The 19,664-nt window shown below is 39.1% G+C and overlaps 1 protein-coding gene across 3 annotated transcripts; it reads right to left on the bottom strand.

Moving 5' to 3' along the window:
- Positions 1-5,365: 5,365 nt before the first annotated feature.
- METTL22 (methyltransferase 22, Kin17 lysine) lies at positions 5,366-18,205 on the bottom strand. Of its 3 annotated transcripts, none has more exons than XM_055709388.1 (11): positions 18,085-18,205; positions 16,377-16,724; positions 14,431-14,778; positions 14,011-14,051; positions 13,783-13,927; positions 13,238-13,309; positions 12,590-12,643; positions 11,275-11,355; positions 10,136-10,238; positions 9,166-9,334; positions 5,366-7,641 (listed from the first exon to the last, which is right to left on the bottom strand). In XM_055709388.1, exons 2-11 carry the CDS (start codon positions 16,504-16,506, stop codon positions 7,606-7,608), a joined length of 1,179 nt encoding a protein of 392 aa, XP_055565363.1. In that variant the 5' UTR covers positions 16,507-16,724; positions 18,085-18,205; the 3' UTR covers positions 5,366-7,605. The 3 variants fall into 3 exon arrangements, with proteins under 3 accessions (XP_055565363.1, XP_005441583.1, XP_027664416.1); XM_005441526.4 differs by lacking the exon at positions 18,085-18,205 and adding an exon at positions 17,591-17,843; XM_027808615.2 differs by lacking the exon at positions 18,085-18,205 and adding an exon at positions 15,065-15,113 and having other exon boundaries at positions 16,377-16,480.
- Positions 18,206-19,664: the final 1,459 nt, after the last annotated feature.

Raw genomic sequence — 19,664 nt, 5'->3', positions numbered from 1 at the left:
ACAATAAGAAAGATTTAATGGTCCAAAATTGTAAGAAAGGTGGCAGTTTAGCCATTGCAAAAAGTTTTGTATTGGAATGGATAAGAAAACACTGAAATAGATTACTGGGAGAAATACAGGATCTCTATTATAACAGCCTTTAACGAGAAGCAAGACAAACACTCATCAGGATTCTCAGATGAGTATGGTTCTGCTTTGAGAGGAAAACAGAGCAGATGATTTCTTGGTGTCCCTTCTGATCAATCTACAACTGCTACTGATATCCCACTGAGCAGGAACAGAGTTGGTCCATTACAGAGCAGTAAACTTTACTTTTCTCATGGTATCTGCTGTCCAACTCACCGTCAACCTTCTTGCCTAATTCATGTATTTTTCCTCATCTCTGAGGCAGGAGCTAATGTAACTTTTAAATTATTATTAATAAACATCTTATTTGTCACTATCTGATCCACTATCAAGTATACCCAGTATTCAAAAGGGAAAATTAGCATTTCTTGAGGAATGGAGATGGTCCAACCTGACAGGTTCCCCAGGGATTACAGTCACTTGTGCTAGCATCAAACTGCACTCAGAGACTGGAAAGTCATTTTTGGATCATGTATTCCCACAATAAATGGTCATCTTCCTCCGAAATAACTTATTTTCATTATAGTTGCTGCTAGTGTATTATTTTCATTGCCTGATCAGCTCAAGTCCCTGGAGTATAAAACAAGACTCCTGTTCTTTCAGAATCATTATTAGTTATAGGAGAGAACAAAATCCACCAAATAAAGAGAACTTGTAAAGAGTACGATTTGCTGTCACTACCCCATTACAAAAGAAAATCCCTCACATAAAGGAAGCAGGATCTTAGAGAATATGCTCACCTTGCTGAAGAAGCTAGAGATGTTCCTTTGCACCTCCTCTCCCCGACATCACTGGGGCTGGCTTAGGCAAGCAATCTGCAAAACACACAGATGTATACGTAGACGTTATGTTACTTCATTTGGGTGCCGGTACTGTTAAAAGAAACTCCATGTGCCATCTGCTGGAAGAAACCTTGTCTGAGGCAACCCACAGATCTGACTGCACCGTTGGCAGCCCGATTTTTCAAGATGAACCTTTGCCCTGTTAAGGCACCCACTTTCAGCACAGACATACAGGACACACAGAAAGTCAGGGTCAGGATGAGTGAAACAAAAGCAGGAAGAATTCTGTAAGAAAATACAAGCCTTTGGATCTATGTCACCTGACAAAGCATATGACAGCCCAGCAGCAAGTAGTAGCTCATTTTCAAATCTTGCTACTTGACTTGACCCACCAAAGACTTTTTGTCTCCTTCCGTTGCTTTCTTTTAGCTACACCCATCACACCGTGCTTACCTGGTCGGTTCGGTGTAACTCTCTAGGTAACAGCACATTAATCAATAATTACACTTTGCCCTATGAAAAACACTGCATAATCTTCTCTGATACAGGGTAGGGGAAAGTGAAGAAGGGCCAAGTTTTCTAACTAGACACACAAGAATCTGAAAAGAAACTGCTTCTTTCCAGCAGCTGTGGCAGATCCCATTCAAGACGAGAACCTGATTGTTTTTTAACAATAATTAGTTCCTCTCTGACAATGCCTTCAAATGAATGAAAACAAGCTTCAGAATGCAGGAAGAAACAAAGAATTACTACTTACTCTCTAATGCTGTTTCTTCCCTGTTTTCTATTTCTTGTCACATGGATCTTAACAAAATTTTCAGTCCCTAACCTTTGGGACTGATCTACAGGAAAGCTCTTTTCTGCCAACTGTATTCTTCACGTTACGAACACCATAACCACACTCAGAAGGTGAAATGCATTTTAAAAGATATGCTGCTAAACATCAAGTGAATAATTCTCAAGTCACTTCCAGGTTGAAATATCTCTACAAGTTTATGAGGCAGGCAGCTATCCTTGACATTTCACAAGCAGCAGATACACAGAAATTCAGCATCCACTTTTCAGAAGCAGCCTTCAGTTTTCTGTACCCAACACTTTGCACCAACAACTGCCTTTAAAACCAACAGCAGCATTTGGCCTTAACACTTGTGGCAATCTGACTACAGGTAATCATGCTCTCAGGCACGTGACCGAGATAAATCAGCTTGCTAAAATGACATGCACTGCCACATGTTAAGAGTACAGCTTCATATAACCCCAAAGTGGACCCAACTACCCATTGCCATCAAAAGAACTGGTCTGCTCTCTATACCCCCAGCAACAAAACTCTACCAATTGCCTTCTATTGGATCACAGGAGGCAGATGGATGCGATCTCACTGATTCAATAGAAAAATATCCTTGCAATTAGATTTCCTTGGAATCAAAAAAATCTGACTCAGATTGCAAAATTGCTATAACCAACACTACTATGGAAGAGGAAAACATACCACTAGAATATAATATAAGCACAAAGGGTTGAAAGCAGGACTGCTTCTCCAGCAACTACCTATTCTTTTATCAAAATAAAGCATAGTGCAAATTGATACCCTTTACCTGTAGCCCACAGAGAAAAACGTATTATATATGCTTCACTGCTAACAGTTCAGAGGGACAGAATGACTCAGCTACAGCACTGTAAGCCATTAACTTGACTCAGACTTGCAGGGCTCTTCAAGGATGGGCAGCCAAAACTCAGACCACATAAAAGGCTGCTCCTGAAAATACATTGCTCAGTGCAAGAAATAAGGCAACTGTGCAGATGTAATAGAACTGAGGACGTGCCTCCTCATTCTGTCTGCGAGAATCTACCCTTTTATTTTTCCATGAGCATAACAACTTGCATCTTCATCTTTTGACCGGCCAGTACCTCTACATAAAAGAATATTAAAGAAAAAAAATACTAAATACACCATGATCAAGCTTACTTGTATGCATCATCTAGACATTCAGGCTCCTCAGTTTCCCCTGCTGCTTTCCAAGAGTCCCCAAATTACTTCCTAAGAACCAACCCCACCCTCCCATTACTTTATTGGAGTTTCCTGTGCTGCTTCCTGACAGCCCTCACAATGCCCTGTAGGACTGCACCTCCCCACAACTCCTGGCTTTCCAGGAAAATGCCAACATTACTTTCTAGGATTGGCTCCAGTTTTGTAGGAATCCCCCTGCCCCTCCAAATCCCTCCTTTCCAGGAATTCCTCATGCTACTTTCTAGGACCACTACGGTTTGCTCACCCCATCCCCACTATTTTTAGGGAATCTCATTTTCTATCTGGATTTCTCCCTTTTCTATTTTGTAATTAACATTATTTGCTTCTATAGCAGCAGCAAAAGTACAGTAATTGTCTCTGCTTCTCCCCCCACCCCCCCCATGCTATTTAAGGCCTCTAGCAAGATGTGGGTCTGTGCTTCACAAACAATGTAAGAAATGTTCATAAGATCGTATAAAACTGCAAGGTCATTGATAAAGTGCATTTAAGTCTTTCAAAAATTCATTTTAGTCACTTTTATTGTTGCAAAAGAATCAATTTCATAACTTCCTTTAAGCACACTGTGCTATGCCACTACAGACAGGCAAGTATTGTCCTGATTCCTTAAAGAAATACGCTGGAGTACATTGGCTTATTAATCCTGACATGAAAGACAGCAGAAGTTTTGGACACACGCAAATTTTTTTTTGCAAGTTTCAGGGTGTTCACCAGAATGAAAAAACAGAACAAAACAAACAACACCCAGCAATGCAACTGCCAGGGACAAAGCCCTTAACTTGGGTGAGAATAGAAAAGGACGGGAGATAGTGCTGTATGTAGAAGTTCATGAGAACAGTTGAGTCAATGAACAGACAATCTCATGAGATTTATTGGCTATAAAACTTTGAGATCAAATTTAATTCCTGATCTTCTAATGAATGAGAAGTCCTTGCTACACACACAAAGTTACATCCACTTCTCCCTAGGAAGTTTCCTGAAAATCCCAAACTGCTGGAGGCAGCCTCCTAAAGCTACTGTTAAAAAGTAGGTAATTTAACATCATTTTTTTCCAAGATCATTTCCATGGCAACTTCATCTCTAATACACACATCTGCAAGTCTAGGTGAGAAATACAGAACTACATATTCAACCTAAACTGTTACTCCAACATACAATGTTGTTAAACCAGAAAAGAACAGGGTGTTTAACAAACTGTAAAATGTTTTGACTCAAAGCGTTGTACAGCAGATGGAGCTACAAGCATGGTCTATGAATAGCCACCTACACATGAGAACACAGAGATAATAAACATACATAATGTATCCCATCAAGTGATTATCTTAAATAACTTTTCTTTCTACTGCAAAATACTTTCTACACACAAGTTCACTTTTGTGAACAAAATTTCACAATAAAGCAGCTCTCCCAAGTTTCACATCAACAAAGATTGAAAAGAAATCAATGTGATCAGCTTGCAATGCTCATTCAAATGTCACATAAATGTTCAAGCTCTTCTTTTGACCAGTATCTCCAATGCCATCTGTGTTCCTCTAAGAGGAGACAGCAGCAGGACAGGGCTGCCTGCCATCTTCATCTGAAGTGTGGGGACTAAGGAAGGACATGTGTTATTGCACCAACACCAGTGACAAAAGTAAAGATTAATTTGTTTCAAACAAGATTCCTCGTAGAAGATCACACGTCTGTCCACCCATTAACACACTTCCAAGAAAATTGTGACACTCCTCTCCTTTATCAGAAATGCACTGCAAGAGTTGCATGGGTTCCCCTCCATCTCCTCTGCATTTCCGCCTCCCCAAAACAATCCATCTGGCTGACCCACTGGACTTGCCAACCAGATTCAGAAGTGCTCCCAAAGTGCAGAATGACTTTATTTAGCAGAGGAGAAAGTCAGTTTTCCAAATGAAATCTTTCCAACCTCAACTCCACAGGAGAGTAGAAACATTAATAATTTTTACACTAAGCACCTACCTTCTCTTCCTTCCCCTTCACAAAAACAAAGAACTTGCAGGAATAGGCAATACTGACTAGAAACATTTACTAATTCCCCTTTTTTCCCTACTAGCTATGAGGTGATCAGACAGAACCATACGAATAGGACAGCAGAGTTCTTAAGGGGTTTACAATGAAACAAACTGCTTCCCAGTAACTCACAAGTCCAGCACCATACAACCTGATGTTGAATCATTTGACTTTTCTGTATGAATCAAAAGCCTCACGCAATTTACACTGGACTGTTGCATACATACTAATATCTTCTCCTCCTCACAATCATATTTTCTTCTCCTTTCCATCTGGCTAAAAATCATGATAAATTCTGCCTAACACACAGCAAAAAAGAAGAGGTATAAGACAGAACTGCCAAAAAACCCTTACAAACATTAACTGTTACAATTTTTCAAAGTTTACATACACCACCACAGGAGCATACTATTTTTTAAATAATGCTTTATTAGGAGAAAAATCCTTCTTGATTACATAAATACAGATAACGTGCTCAAAGCATTATCATTTTAAGCAGTAACTTGATTTCCAATCACAATATATATACTCAAGACTAAACAATTCCCCACTTTTAATCATCTTAATAAACAGTGCACTACTAAAGGTGTAACTCTGCAAGATGAATTCTGAAAACAACTACCGTGTATGGCATATTTGAAGTATGCTTAAAGTCCAAATTGAGAAGGTAGCATCTGTACTTAATATCCGTAAGTGGCATCGGACAGTTCTCTGGCCAGACAGACTACATGATCTCTCATTAACATCGCAGAGCTGAGGCATTGTAAGACCTTTGTCATTGTGTTCTTAGAATTGCTGCCTCTTGCTGACTATCCCTTATCATCAGTGAAAAGGGTCATACACAAATTTGCAATTTGGCCTTTAGACCTCAGTCACTGAACCCTTAAGTCATTGTTTCCCTTCAAAAGAAAGATTAACTTTGTTTCTTTAGAAGGAAATTCTACTTCAGCTTGCTTCCCAAGCAGCCATGATGTTTGTATTTTCTCAACCAAAGATTCAAGCATAAAAATATTTTTCAGATGTTAATCTAAGCCAGCTGTGGTAAAATGGCTGAATTATATTACAAGGATCTACAGCATCTCTCTACTCGGATGAGTTTCTGTTGATAATTGCAAAGACTTTCAGAAGTTCTGCACAAGTAAAAATCTCTAACTGCACACACTATTTCACATCAGTTCAAATTAATTTCATACTACAGCCTTCATAAAATTACTACTTAAAAAACAGCTACATGCAAACCCAGTTGTTATCAGCTAATCTACCAAAATTAACAACGTTACAATCCAAGCAACCAACCAAAAGGACACCATCTGGGAATCTTTGGATTCAAATACAGTTTTGTATCTTTGAAGTTCAAATGAAGGTTCTGAGAGAGAAGTTCTGTATTAACCTAGGCAGATGTATGCTAACACAACATATTTACTTTGACTATGCTCACAGGAAAAGGCCACCATCATCTAATAACCTTTCATCTCATTAAAGACCACACAAATATAAGTCTTCATACACATAAGCAGGTTATAAAATAACCAACTTAAAACAATTGAACTAAACCAAACGTAAAACAGACTTTCAAGAAGTCAACCAGATGCGTCTAATGTAATGTATGCAGCCTCCCACGAGTCACAGGCAGGAGCAGCTTCATCACCAATACTCTCATAATGCTAAAGAATCCAGCAGGCACAAGAACTTCTTGACAGCGTACATATGGCAAGTGATATAAACATAACAGTACACAGAGAAGTTATAAAAAGTACAAATAGATTTTGGTTTCATTAACAACACAGAAGAGATGTGATCAGTATGTTGTACTTTAATCCAAAAGCTAAAACACTGAAGGCCTCGTTCTGTATGGGCAAGACATTCTTGGTCACCTCCTTCTCCTCAGCCTCACATGTATACATGCGTTAAGGGTAGAATTCCAAACATTATAAGAGAGCAGTGGCATATCAATTTACATGGTTACCTTCCCACCCTCAACCTGGCAAGGACAGAAATGCTTAAAATTCCAGCAGGACAACACAGCTTCAAGACCTCTATGGAGTACTTTTATAGGCTGAAACAAAATGCATCTTGTCTCCTTTCAGTTCAGACAGCAGCCCTAAACTAGAATGATTTAGAAAGCACAAACTGAAAATTAAGGACTAAGTTTCAGGAACACATTGTTTAAAGAGAAGTTCACGGAAGATAAACAGGTTTTGCTCAGAACTGTTTCACAAATGTCCATAAATACAAGCAACGTGGAATTGGGATGAGACCAAGAACAGTGTCCATATTCAGAAAACAAAAAAGGAGAATGCACGACACCCTCAAACCAGCTACATGGAAAAGGTTAAATACCTCTTTGTTAGACTCTAAAACCTACGTCACCAATCCCAAAGAGCAAGTCACCTTGTCATGCCACTGTTTGGCATCTAGCACGTACTCTGAAGATTAACATTACTCAGTTTTGTAAAAGAAATATCAAAAATCCCATATGTCCTAAGTGCCAAACCCAAAACTTACTGAAGCAAATCTGCATAGCAGTATTTTCCGAGAACACAGTTCCACCAGGAAAATGCTTTTCTTGGGATGAATATCCTTTTTTAATAAAACATCCAAAAAGCCTTTATCCTTAAATAAAATATCTTCTATTTTCTCATGTCCCTGTCATGTTAGCTGTTCAGCAATGATCTTCCACAATTCCTGTAGCAGTGGAAAAAAACCAAACATACAGGTATTTTCTTAGATCAGTAGGCTGCAATTATGAAGAAGTTCAACATGCCCACTTGAAGACAAGAGACACCCAATACATCCATCTATAGACAGTGTCCATCTATGTAATTTCTAGAACAACCACAGAATTGTATTTAAGACAGAGCAAAAGAATAGATTTCTTCATTCTTGTAGCATGACTTTTAGAATAAAATAATTAGTATGATTCAAATAATTTGTTTTAAAATAATATCATTGGTCTGCATGACATCCTGCAGTAATTTGACTCAATTTTGCTCTTTTTTTAGCCTGTGTTGACAAACGCTTTCAATAATGCTTGTAAAAATACAACTGAAAAAAAATACTCATTTTACTGAGGAAGCATTTGTGAGACCTTGATTGTCTTAAACACACACACCCCTTCTCAATGTGTTTGACAATGAAGATTAAGAATGGGCCATTTTATTTCTGAAGAATAAATTAGCATATGCTTTGTCTGCTATACAGAAGATTATTAAGCAAACTACAACATGCTCTTCACCATGACACCTTGAATTGTGGCAATATACTTCATGATAAAACACTTAGGCATTTTAAAAATGCATGTATTTAAAAGAGCAATAGCTTTCTGCAAAAAGGTAGGGAATGAGTTTATACATTTAGGCATAATCCAGGTTATATTTATGTACTTCTACAAATTATTTTGAAGTTTTGCATGCATGTTTTATGCCTGAAGGTATCAGCATTAAGTAAAATAAATCAATGGCATGAAGTAACTGTGGCCCCCATAACCTTACCAAGCATACATACTGCAGAAGACACGACAACAGTATGTTGGCTACAGGAACATCATTTCTTGGTAACAGACTTGCAACCTAGTGCAAGATTTGCAAGTTCTCTAAAAAGATCTGTTAGATTGTATTGTTCTAGAAGCTAGCAAGCTATTAGCCACCCCGCACAATATTCAAAAGAGCAGTTGATTGGAGGGGGGTGGGGAGTGAAAAAAAAGAAAGAGAACTGTAAGTGCTTGGGAGGTAATTATATAACTACAAATATTATATTTGACATGTTTATGAGTAACAGAAGGTTACAGCTAATTGCCTTCTCCATAGGTATTACAACATTATATCCTGAACCTTGAAGTACTAAAACTATGAAATTAAAGCTCTTCTACAAGCAAATATATGAGAAGAGGTACTGGTCCAATTTCCTAGTCAATAGCAAAAATTGTATTTTACAAAGTAATGGAGACTGTTTCTTAACCTTTGAGGAAATGAGTGGAATCTAAGCCACTCTACTGCTGGGGATAGAAATGGCTACGTTATGTCAATCTAGTACAGATTATGTAAGCACGCACAAACAAGAATCATTTTAAAATGACAAAAAGCTAAATGGAAATAAATGAAAAGGTAATGTTTATTCTCCTGTTCATACTTCATGTTAAGTAAACAGCTGAAAACTAATTTGAGATGGTTAGCCCAACACATTACATTTATTCTAATGAATGCCACTTACCAACTGCTCAATTCGTTCATAGATGAGAAACTGGCAAAAATCAGCCTTAATGGGCTCTACAGTATATTTAATTTTTCTGTCTTGGAGGTTCTCCAAATCATTCAGAGTATTTCTGAAATGACTGTAGGCTTCACATGTAACATCCATATGTCTTAAAGTGAAGTTCAGCCTGGGAAGAAAATACTTAATTTAAAATGTCTTTCCTATACAGGCATCTTAAATAGCTATATAACTTTCCTCAGCTAATAGAAAATGTGGGTCTTCTCAGCGTGATTAACTTTGATAGCCAAACAAAAGTAACCCCTCTGCCCTGCTATTCTTGAAAAGTAGACAAGACTTATGTTAACATCAACACACAGTAACTCTTGGATGAATCTTTTCAATTGATTTTAAAGCACCTGCTGCAACAGAATCATTGGCTTGGCTTCCTGGACAAACACTGGCAACAAATCATATGAATAGCTATTGCTTATCTCCACAGATTTAAGCAAAGCCTACTTATATATTAGTTTATGAATGGACTGCAACACAAGACTACTTAAAAACATTCAACAGTTCCATGAAAGAAAACACAAAAGAAATTGTTATAGTGGTCTTGAGCTGGGAAACATTTATCCTATCTCTGTGCCCCTTCATTCTGCCCTGTGACCCCAAAAATATATAGCAAATATTGTCAGGCATTGTAAAATACATCAGACTACTTATCCTTACTTGCGCAGAGGTTATACGATGCAAGATAAGTAGGACAACAGGTAGGACAACAAAACCTGAATTCTTGTGGAAGTCAGATTCTGAACTGATAAAAATTAAGCACACACAAAAAAAATGCATGTCCTGAGAATATACTGCAGCCTGCAATCTGCGATGAAAATCAGAAGCTGACCTTCAATCAGATCAGACATCTCTTCCCGATAAATGACGCACATGAAGTTTTTAATGCTTTTTATTTGAAGTTCTTGATTATACTTACCTCTTTTCTAATGCTAGGTAAACTGTGCAAGAATTTCTCAAGTTGTGTGTGATTCTATACAGAGTTCTGAACAAGGCATCTGTCAGGCCATCATCATAGAATACTATAAAAAAAAAGATTAAGAGTATAAAGTATGTATACTTAAATGTATTATTTACTTATGTCTTAGGTATGAAACAACAGGCCCAAGTCTGATTATTCTAATCAATCAAGTCACTATACATAAAAAATATACTTTGGGATTTAGTTAAATAGCAACAACTGACCCCGTAATAATATCTGCTGCTGCTATTTATGTCAGGCTTTCTTTAGATTTCTTGTGTATCAATGGGAATCACTTCTGTCAGACAACTTACAATACTTTAACAAGATTTCTATCAGTCTGGAAATATCTTACTGCAAAACTAAGACAGACAGAATATCACAATGTGTAGGGCCTCCCTTTTTACAAAAATACAAAAAAGGCAATAACTAATTTGCATACCATTATAACCATATCTCCTTAGAAAGCAGCCTTGCAACATATTCCAATATCATAACTAAAACCACACCTCCTTTATTTATACATTGAAACAATGTGTTTCCTATACAGATAAGCTAGCCTATCATTTTTCATTCCTTCACTTAAGCAAGAAAAGAAAAAAAAAGAAAAAAAAAAAAAAAGAGTAGAAAAAAACCCCACACAGATATCCAAAGGCATAGACTCCATGGGCAAGCACAGCATCCGAAACTGCTCTTCAAATTACAGAATATTAGTCTAACCACATATCTACCATTATTTGCATAGACATTATCTGATGCAAAACAAAGGTAGGATAACGAAGATGACAAAGCTCTTCTGAAAGTCAAATTCATCACTTACTTGTGATTATGTTCTTTGAGTAATTTATTTAGTCACAAGTAATTACCACACCAAAGGGAAATAAAATATAGTAGTTCTCCTATTGCTAACTCAGAATGTAAATACAATTCTTTGAAAAAAAACACCAAAACCAAAAAAACCCCCACAAACACAGGCAGGAACACTTAAGGGAAAGCTCTGACAAATTACGTAAGGATCTGACCTATTAGATTTTAACAATCAAACCAGGTATGTTTAAATTATTACTCATAATGCTTAAGTGTTTATATTTTCCTACCGTCAGCTGCCATTATTACAGTACAGTGCTCATGTAAATCAGCAATCTCTTCTTCAGACCAGCTATAAAGAGCTTCAGGATCTGTAACAAAGAATATGGCTTTGGTACACATGATTAAATGTCTGAAATGACTGACAGCTGGAAAAAAGAAATTTCATAACTCCTGTGGTCATCTGCTACTCCATAAATGGAGCACCCCATTGAAGGTAACCCAAAACCTCTCTCTATTCATGCTCTGAAGTTTCCTGCAGTCCCTTGCTTCCTCTGCATTATGTCCAGCCCTCCCAAGGCTCACTGGCAAGTTTTCTTTCACTTTAGAATTTACAACCAACTACCATCTTGTAGTGAAATCGCAGATTTAACTACTTTAAAATAAATACTCCTTTAAATAAAAAAAAAGAAATGCATCTTTGTGTAAGTTTTTATTAAGCTTCCTACTTCTTCATGCTTTTAAAAAATTTAGACTCTGTTGAAATACAGAAACTTTCTCTGGAAGTTGAAAAAACATAAAGCCTTTTCAACTGGCAGTATCAAATATTTTCATTAACCAGAATGTTCTGAGGTCCAAGAGAGGTTTTTGAATGTGTGAAGGATGTTTCCACTTGTTTAAATAGTCATTCCATTTCTTAGAAGCATTACCTCAAATCCAACTGATACAAAAAATAAACTGTTAAGTAGGCTTCACATAATCTAGTGCTACCACTTTGTGTTGACCTTGCAACCACTAGAAAGTTTTTGTGATCTGCTTTACTATCATTAGTTGCACTTTAAATGTTACTCAAGTTAGTTCCCTCTCTTTTGCTAAAAGCAGCAGAACACATTCCCTTAGCAGATATTTAAAATATAACAAATTCACCACTACATTTGGAACAAATATTTATACATTTTCAAATCATCACCTACCCTCCCCACCACCTTCTATAGTTTTGTATTCATGCAGTCATAAGCCACACAATACCATCATATCAAAATCTGGATTACAGTAACCCAAATCCATGTCACTGTGCCTGGATTCCATTATCACCACATAACAGACACATCTCATTTGTACCTCTTGGATTTTGACCTAAGTAAAGGATAGACACCACTTGTTTATTCTCAACCTATGAGTAAAGCCTTCCTTACTCATTCACATGGCAACAATGCACCCAAAGACAATTGTGTACTTTCAACTATTTTTCCAGAGGCGTATGTGCTGGAGGATTTTACTTCATAAACAACAGAATAAGCTTTTCTTGATGATTCTGGAGGGAAAAAAAAACCCTCACATCAAAACACCAAACCATATTTAAAAGGACCCATTATAACCACCTACCAGTGCAGAATTCTTCTTTCAGCCAGTCCAGTTTTTTTACTTTAACTTCTCCCCCTGTGGGTGAAGAAAGATCGCATCAGTCACAAATGGCCTTTCAGACAGTACCTAAGCAAAAGTAGAGTAAAAATCTGTTCTGAAACAAGCGATGAAGATCTATTACAAGGAGACATGAAACAAAGTTGAACATCAAATAATTTACTGTACAAAACCAGTTACTCACAAGAGAACACGATGAACTTAAGGGTCAGAAAGACAAACTATGTTCTTTTTTACATCTCACTTGCAAAATACTTTTCCTTTTCAGAGTTCTACCTCTGTCATTTACACTCTGTTTACGTGACCCTGGCACCTGGCTATCTCTGATCCTCCCAAGTACCTCAGTGAAACTCACACAATGACTGTGCAGAAACTACAGCTGGTCTTCAATGATGACCAGAGAAAGAGTAAGTATTTTGCTCTTCTGAAAAGGAAGCTGTCCCATTATGGACCACATACAGCTATCTTGCATCTTTCTTTTTACATGAGTCACTTTTAACCAAGACTATTTTTTTTTTTACTTATGAATATGCTCGGTAGTCAATGACTGTGCTGTTTAATCCCAGAGTAGTTGATATATAGGCAATTGCATCAACAATGTACAGCACTTACTTCCCAGCTCCATCAGGTGTTTGTTTAATACAACATTTTGCTCACACATGGCCAGAAGATCTTCACCAACATCTGGAAAAAAGAGATAATTATATTCAAAACTAGAATATTTTGCATGGGCCACACATGCCCCTGACCTCTCAGACTAATACTCTAAGTGTCTCAAACCGATGAGATTAAGGAAATTCAGAGCAATTCTGTCCATGGATGATTGCTTCCCTAGTATCCTTCTTGCTTTTATCTTTCAGTACTAAGCTCTGAACCATTCTTGAAGAAACCAGTTAGATCCCCACACTACCTATTTTAATCTAGGCACACTATCTTGACTTCACAGCAATGTATCTTGCTTTTAAACTCTTACACTTACAAGTAGCATGGCTTTTTCATTCTGTTTAGAAAGTTCTTCCTATTTTTCAACACAACTTTATACACATTAATAAAAAGTTATTAACTAAAACTGAACAGAGGAGGATGAAAATGCCAGGATGAAAGCATTGCTTCATGAAGTTTCATGAAAATATTTAACTGAACGTTAACTGCCTTACCTGTACAATAAACTCTCTTGGCAACCATTCCCATGATAATGCTTGTAATTCCAGTGCCACCTCCAAGCTCTAGCACCGAGCAACACCTGAATGTGTCCCGTTTGAACAAAATGTAATCAGCAAGAAGAAAGGCTGCACGCCAGACCTGTGGATAAGAGCAGCAGTCAAAACAATAAATTCTGAAGCACAATCGATGAACAGCAAGATACTACAAGGCAGAATACATACTTGTTTACCGACATCTTCTAAGGGAGTTGCCATAGTATGTTCTGTGAAAATGAAAGTAAACAGAAATAATTATCTCAAAACATTGTTCAGACCATGTTCCATAGTAGCAAATCTGAAAATCAAGTCCTGCTTCCCTTTCAAATATAGAACTAAACATTCTTAATTCTATATAATAATGCTAGATAATGCCAAAACCCCCACTCTAACTAAGGAGCACTGTTTCCCAACGTGTACTATAGCCCAAATCACTTCTGGAGAAACATGGTAAGTTTTTGAAATATTACAATATCATCGTATTATTTTTTATTATCTCCTTTCATTTAACAACAGATGTTTCATTTCTAAAGAAAACCTACTTTTCTTTTGGTTTACACAAACACATTTATTCCATTTCTCCTTGACTACAAGCCTACTACTTACCTATTTTAACAATATCACTGCAAGTGCATTCTTGCTCATCTTCAAAAGCATCTTCTCTCCCTTTCATGAGAATTACAGGATGCACTCTATCCCTCAAAAGATCCTCTGCTTCTACATCAGAGGCACTTCGAGGTCTTCTGACTACTTCCAAGTCTCCATCATCGTCTAGCAGAGCTTCTACTCCTTCACTATTTAATTCCTTTTCTTTTCTTAGTTTTTTTCTGCCCTTATCACCCAGTTCATCTCCACTTCTGTACTGGTATTCTCTTTCTGTTGTAGATTCTCTCACACATTTCTCAGATGCTAAACCTTCTGTGTTCCAAAGGAGTTTGAAATATGACAGGAACACTGTAAGAATGCGGAGCAGGGAAAAAAGTTAAAAAAATCAAGTAAGAACAGAATCTATGCGCAACTTCCACATTAATGGAATTTTGGTATGCATTTCACATATTAAAAATCTAGAGGATACAAAATTATACTGATAACTTGAAACATAGTTCAATTTGCTATGAAGAAATATTTCTGTTATTAAGCTCTGTGAGTAGAAATAAATGAAGCACTTTCACAGTCTACCGGCTGACTCTGCACCAATGCGGTCACAATGCACATTTTCATCTGATTTAGTAACACTTACTTTAACAATTGCCAGAAGGGATGGTTTCTTACACCCCCCAAAAGATCTTCTGTTGAGACAAGGTCAAACCAAGTTGAAAGAAGAATTAGTACAAATTATAATTTGTTTCTTTAGGTTAAAATTTAATTTCTGTCTTACAAGAAACAAACATGTTTAGTAAAAAGTAGGATTTTTATTTTTTTACTGTTTTAAATGTCTTTAGGAATTCAAGCAACTTCAAGCTTTAAGATTGTCTTAATAAATAAAGCAATTTCCTAGACGAAGTACATTCAGAGTAGGTAGCACATGCTGCCATTTCATCCTGTTGAAATGTTCTTTGAATCAAGCAAGATCACAGTAAACATGCTGAACAGCATGAAGACACATCATAACATTAATTACCTGGGTTTGACCCGATCAGGGTCCAAATTATTATATGCTTCTTTCGCAAGCCTAGTTTATAATTTTTTTACATTGTCATATGCTAGAACAGCTGCAAAAGTTGTTCTTTTCATATCACAACTGGGTTTGAAAAAAAACCCAAACAATTAATGCTTCTGTCACAGCAAGAACAGTACTTTTCTACAGAACATTTTACCAGAAACTTCAAGGTCAGTTTCCTTGACAACTTTATAGAAATCTACAAGCTGGCAATCAGTCAGAGGCGTTTGCCAGTTCATTTCCACTACAGCCTTGAGTCTTAAATTATACGCCAGTTAAAAAACATTGCTATTTTGAGCTTTCTTGTTGACAATTTTTTAAAAATACAACAAATAAAAAAAACCCCAACAAACCAAAACCCAAACAAAGCTGTTAGGCTCCTTTGGAAGAGATGGTATATCATCACATAAAGATTTTATTTAAAAAAAACCCATAAATTAATTATGAATTATTTTTATTTTAAACTTAAGTTACACAATTTAAAGCCCCTGGCTTCTCACCTTTTGTGTGCATGCAAGAAACATCCCAACTTTTTAACATGATTCCCAAAGTGCTCTATTGAGATTATAGCTAAATGAACTAATAAATAAATAAAATTAAACCTGCAAGCAAGTTAGTTACTTTGGTTATTTCTTCTGAGAAAGTAATTTAAATTTTCTTTTTTTAAGATAGGCTGTCTACAAATTCTACATTAATAGTTTTCATTTCTGTAGTTAATTTCATGAGGAGAACCCAGCTAGGCCACTTCCTACGGACTGAGTAGGAAGTAATTCTGCTTCTAATGGGAATAAAATATATAATGATTAGATCAACCATTTAAAGCAGCATTCACACATTACAAAGATATAAACACACTTAAAAATACAGCTCCATCAGTCTAAACATACATTACCTGGTTGTCCAACTGCATTCAATCGCACCATGAGACGTCTCTTGTTTGGACAGTGTAAGTGAACATCAGAAAGTACAGTGTCGCTTTTAAATGTGGGGTTATCCATCTCCTCCTCTGTCACATCTACCATGATGTGCTGGTGAGAGGAATTTAAGGTACCCAACCAGTCCCCTATGCAGTGCTGTCACAAAATTGTTTGATACTCTTCTATTAACAGACATCAAGTAACAGTTTGCTCAGCAAGATAAGCTCATGACATAGTTTCTGAGAAGAAATCAGGCAAGACGTGAGCATGCAAACTCCAGCATGCTCCAATAAGACAGCAAGTTGCGCACCATGGTATCCAACCTAAAACCAGACACAGACAGCTTTTAGTGACATCCTGACACTGTCTGAACATTGCTCCAGCAATATTTTAGAGGATAACAATGAGATGGCACTGTCCAATAAAGTTGCAATGCAACAATGCTCTCTTTTATAATGCTCCAAAGAATTATCAAATATGTAACTGCTAGCAGCTCACTGGCAGACACTGCATATTTTGGGAAGAGCTACTAATTAGCCTGTGTTAAAAACACCACCACCATGACCACCCCCTAAAAATCCCCACCACGTTACCATGAATGCACAGACTTACAATGCTAAGTCAAGGTCTTCAAGAAATATAAAGGCCATGTGTGCTCAATTTCACCATTTTAAGGAACCTTATTCTTCATAGGAATCTCTGAGTTTTCTCAGAAACTGACACAATTACCAAATATATGATCAAGGGTTTGTCCCCCACATTTTTTATGAGGAGTATCTGCCCTTCCTGAAGAAAATGCAGCTCCTTTTATATGCCTCCACTAACAGGGCTGTTAATGCCTCCTATCTTTGGTGCTCTTTATTCTTTCACAGAAAAAAATATATATAAAAACCTGAAATCATCCTCATTACCTAATGTCCAAGGCTGAACTCTCTCCCTGTCCGAAGGGACAAACAAATGAATTATCTCTTATAAACAGAAAAATAAAGAGGACATTTATTTCCCTATACTCTACAAAACTTGCCATTTTGTAAAGTGCATGTGAAACACTGATGAACAACAGATCTGAAAACAAACAGGTGCTTAGTAACTGAGGTGACAAGCTTAGATCACACACACAAGCCATCACACATCGTATCAACGACGTAGTTAACAACACCCACACACACATCTCACCAGCTTCACATACCCTTAATACCCCTTTTGTAAAAACTGCTGATGCCATTTCCCGTGTCGGCATTGCCACCTCGGGAGACGAAGCTAGCTTTTCCATTATCTGCTTGCTCCTGAACAGAACCATAAATGCACAGGCTGAAAACGCTTCACGTTGAGCAGGCAACCTTTACCACTTCAGTTATGAAGTTCTGCGAACTCCTACAAAGCCTAGCGCAGCCTGCCACCCTGCCCCTTGCCAGGGCACCCGCCGCACCCACGCCCGCTGCAAAGCGCCCCCCGGCCGGCTCCCCCCGACCCGCGGCGCAGAGCAGCCGGGGCAGGGGCAGCGCCAGCGCCGGGCGCCGCTCGGCAGACAGAGCCTGAGCTCCGGGCCCCAGCCCCGGCCCCGGCCCAGCGCCCGCCGCCCCCGCTCGGGGAGCGCCAGCGCAGCCCGCCCGAGCCGCCCCGCTGCGCGCCGGGCCTGGCTGCGGGGACCGGAGCCCGGCGCCGCCTCCCCCCGGCCCCCACCTGCCGCCATGTCGCAGGGGACGGCTCCTTCCGGCGCGCCGCTGCCGCCGCCCCGCGGTGCCCGGCAGAGGGACGGCCGGGGCCGGGACCGGCACCGCGCAGCCGCCGCGGGGCTCGGCAGCGCCTCCCGCGGCCGGCACCGGGGGGCCCGGGCTGCGCATGCCCGCGGCCGGCCCCGGCCCCGCTGCCCGCTCGCCTGGCTGGCGGGGCGCGGCGGAGCGGGGGCACTCACCGGCCCTTACGCTGCAGGCAACGCGCGGGGCTTTGCGCTGTGCTTAAGTGCTACCCGGCACCGCCCGCCCGGTAGAAATCCTGGGGAGTCGGTAAACGCGGGCGCTGGCAGCCAAGCTCAGCCTGGCCGCTGAAAGCACCCAGCCAGCTGCCCGGAGTGTGAGCCGCGTTTCTTACCCCATTCCCACATCACTTGGTGTCAGCGTCACTGCCCCGGCCGCACTTCGCGTGTGATTCTGTGCCAAAGCTACAAACTGCTCCAAAACAAAAAATGGGAAAACCTATATGGAGGCAAGGGGATATTTCCTTAGCCCAAGCTGTATCAGTACTCTGCTACCACTGTACGATTAGATGAAGCAATAGCAGTATCTGCTCACTTATTTGGGGGGTAGAGGTCTAGCTGCTTAATTCTGCAGAGTTTTTAACTGGGTGTCATGAACCCGGCAAAACAAAAAGAAGGCCAAGTTAAGTGTTGAGCCGGAATACCTACCAGAGTGCTTTAGGAAACCATAATAATAGAAATTCATCTAACTTGCAAAGATAGGCAACAGCCGACTAACAGATTTTACTGTCTGCATGGTGGATCTCGTGCCGCAGGTAGTCGTCGCACAGCTGAGCTCATCTACCACCTGGCTGCCCTGAGGTGCCAGGGCAGGGCCGTGTCCCCATCGTGCTGCCGCGGTGGCCGCGGGCACCCTGCAGGCACAGAACCCTGTGGCAGTGGGACCCGCGGCTGGCCATAGCTCTGCGACCCTGTCTCTCTGCAAATTCAGGCACACAGATACGCTCCTAACTCTTGTCTGTATGCTATTTAAGTTTCTCTGCCAGTCTGCAAGGGCTATTGAAGTTTTTTGTATCTTTCACTGGGAGGATCCAGTTCAAAAGTGGGCATTTACGTATTAATTACTTGTTATACGATAGTGATGTCAATTGCTACAGATGATCCTTGTGTTTTTCCTGAGTGGATGCTTGTGGGGAAGGAAGAATTTAAGAATTAATGCTGTGAAAAAAATCTTGGAATGTAATGCATAGTCTGTATTTATATTTTGATGGCTGTTTCTCATCAGCTGTGTCCTTCCATAAAGGCTAAGAATTATTAAGAGAATGAAGTAATCTTTCCCTATTTTTCGTCTGGAGTGTTGAGTGGTAAGGAAATGGAAAGCACAGTGAGCCATTCAGATCTCTCCTTGGAGTTTCTGTGGGGAATTCTATTGGATAAACATCTGACAAAAATGCTTTTATTTGTTTTCCTTTTATCTGGCTCCTGTGAAAGAGCAGAATATTATTTTACTTCCTGTGGCGATATGCTGCCACATAAATTATTACTGCAGACTCTCTCTGCTGGCATA

This window comes from Falco cherrug, chromosome 4 (assembly GCF_023634085.1).
Source record: "Falco cherrug isolate bFalChe1 chromosome 4, bFalChe1.pri, whole genome shotgun sequence".
Classification (NCBI taxonomy): domain Eukaryota; kingdom Metazoa; phylum Chordata; class Aves; order Falconiformes; family Falconidae; genus Falco; species Falco cherrug.
This window is presented reverse-complemented; position numbering and strand designations above follow the sequence as displayed.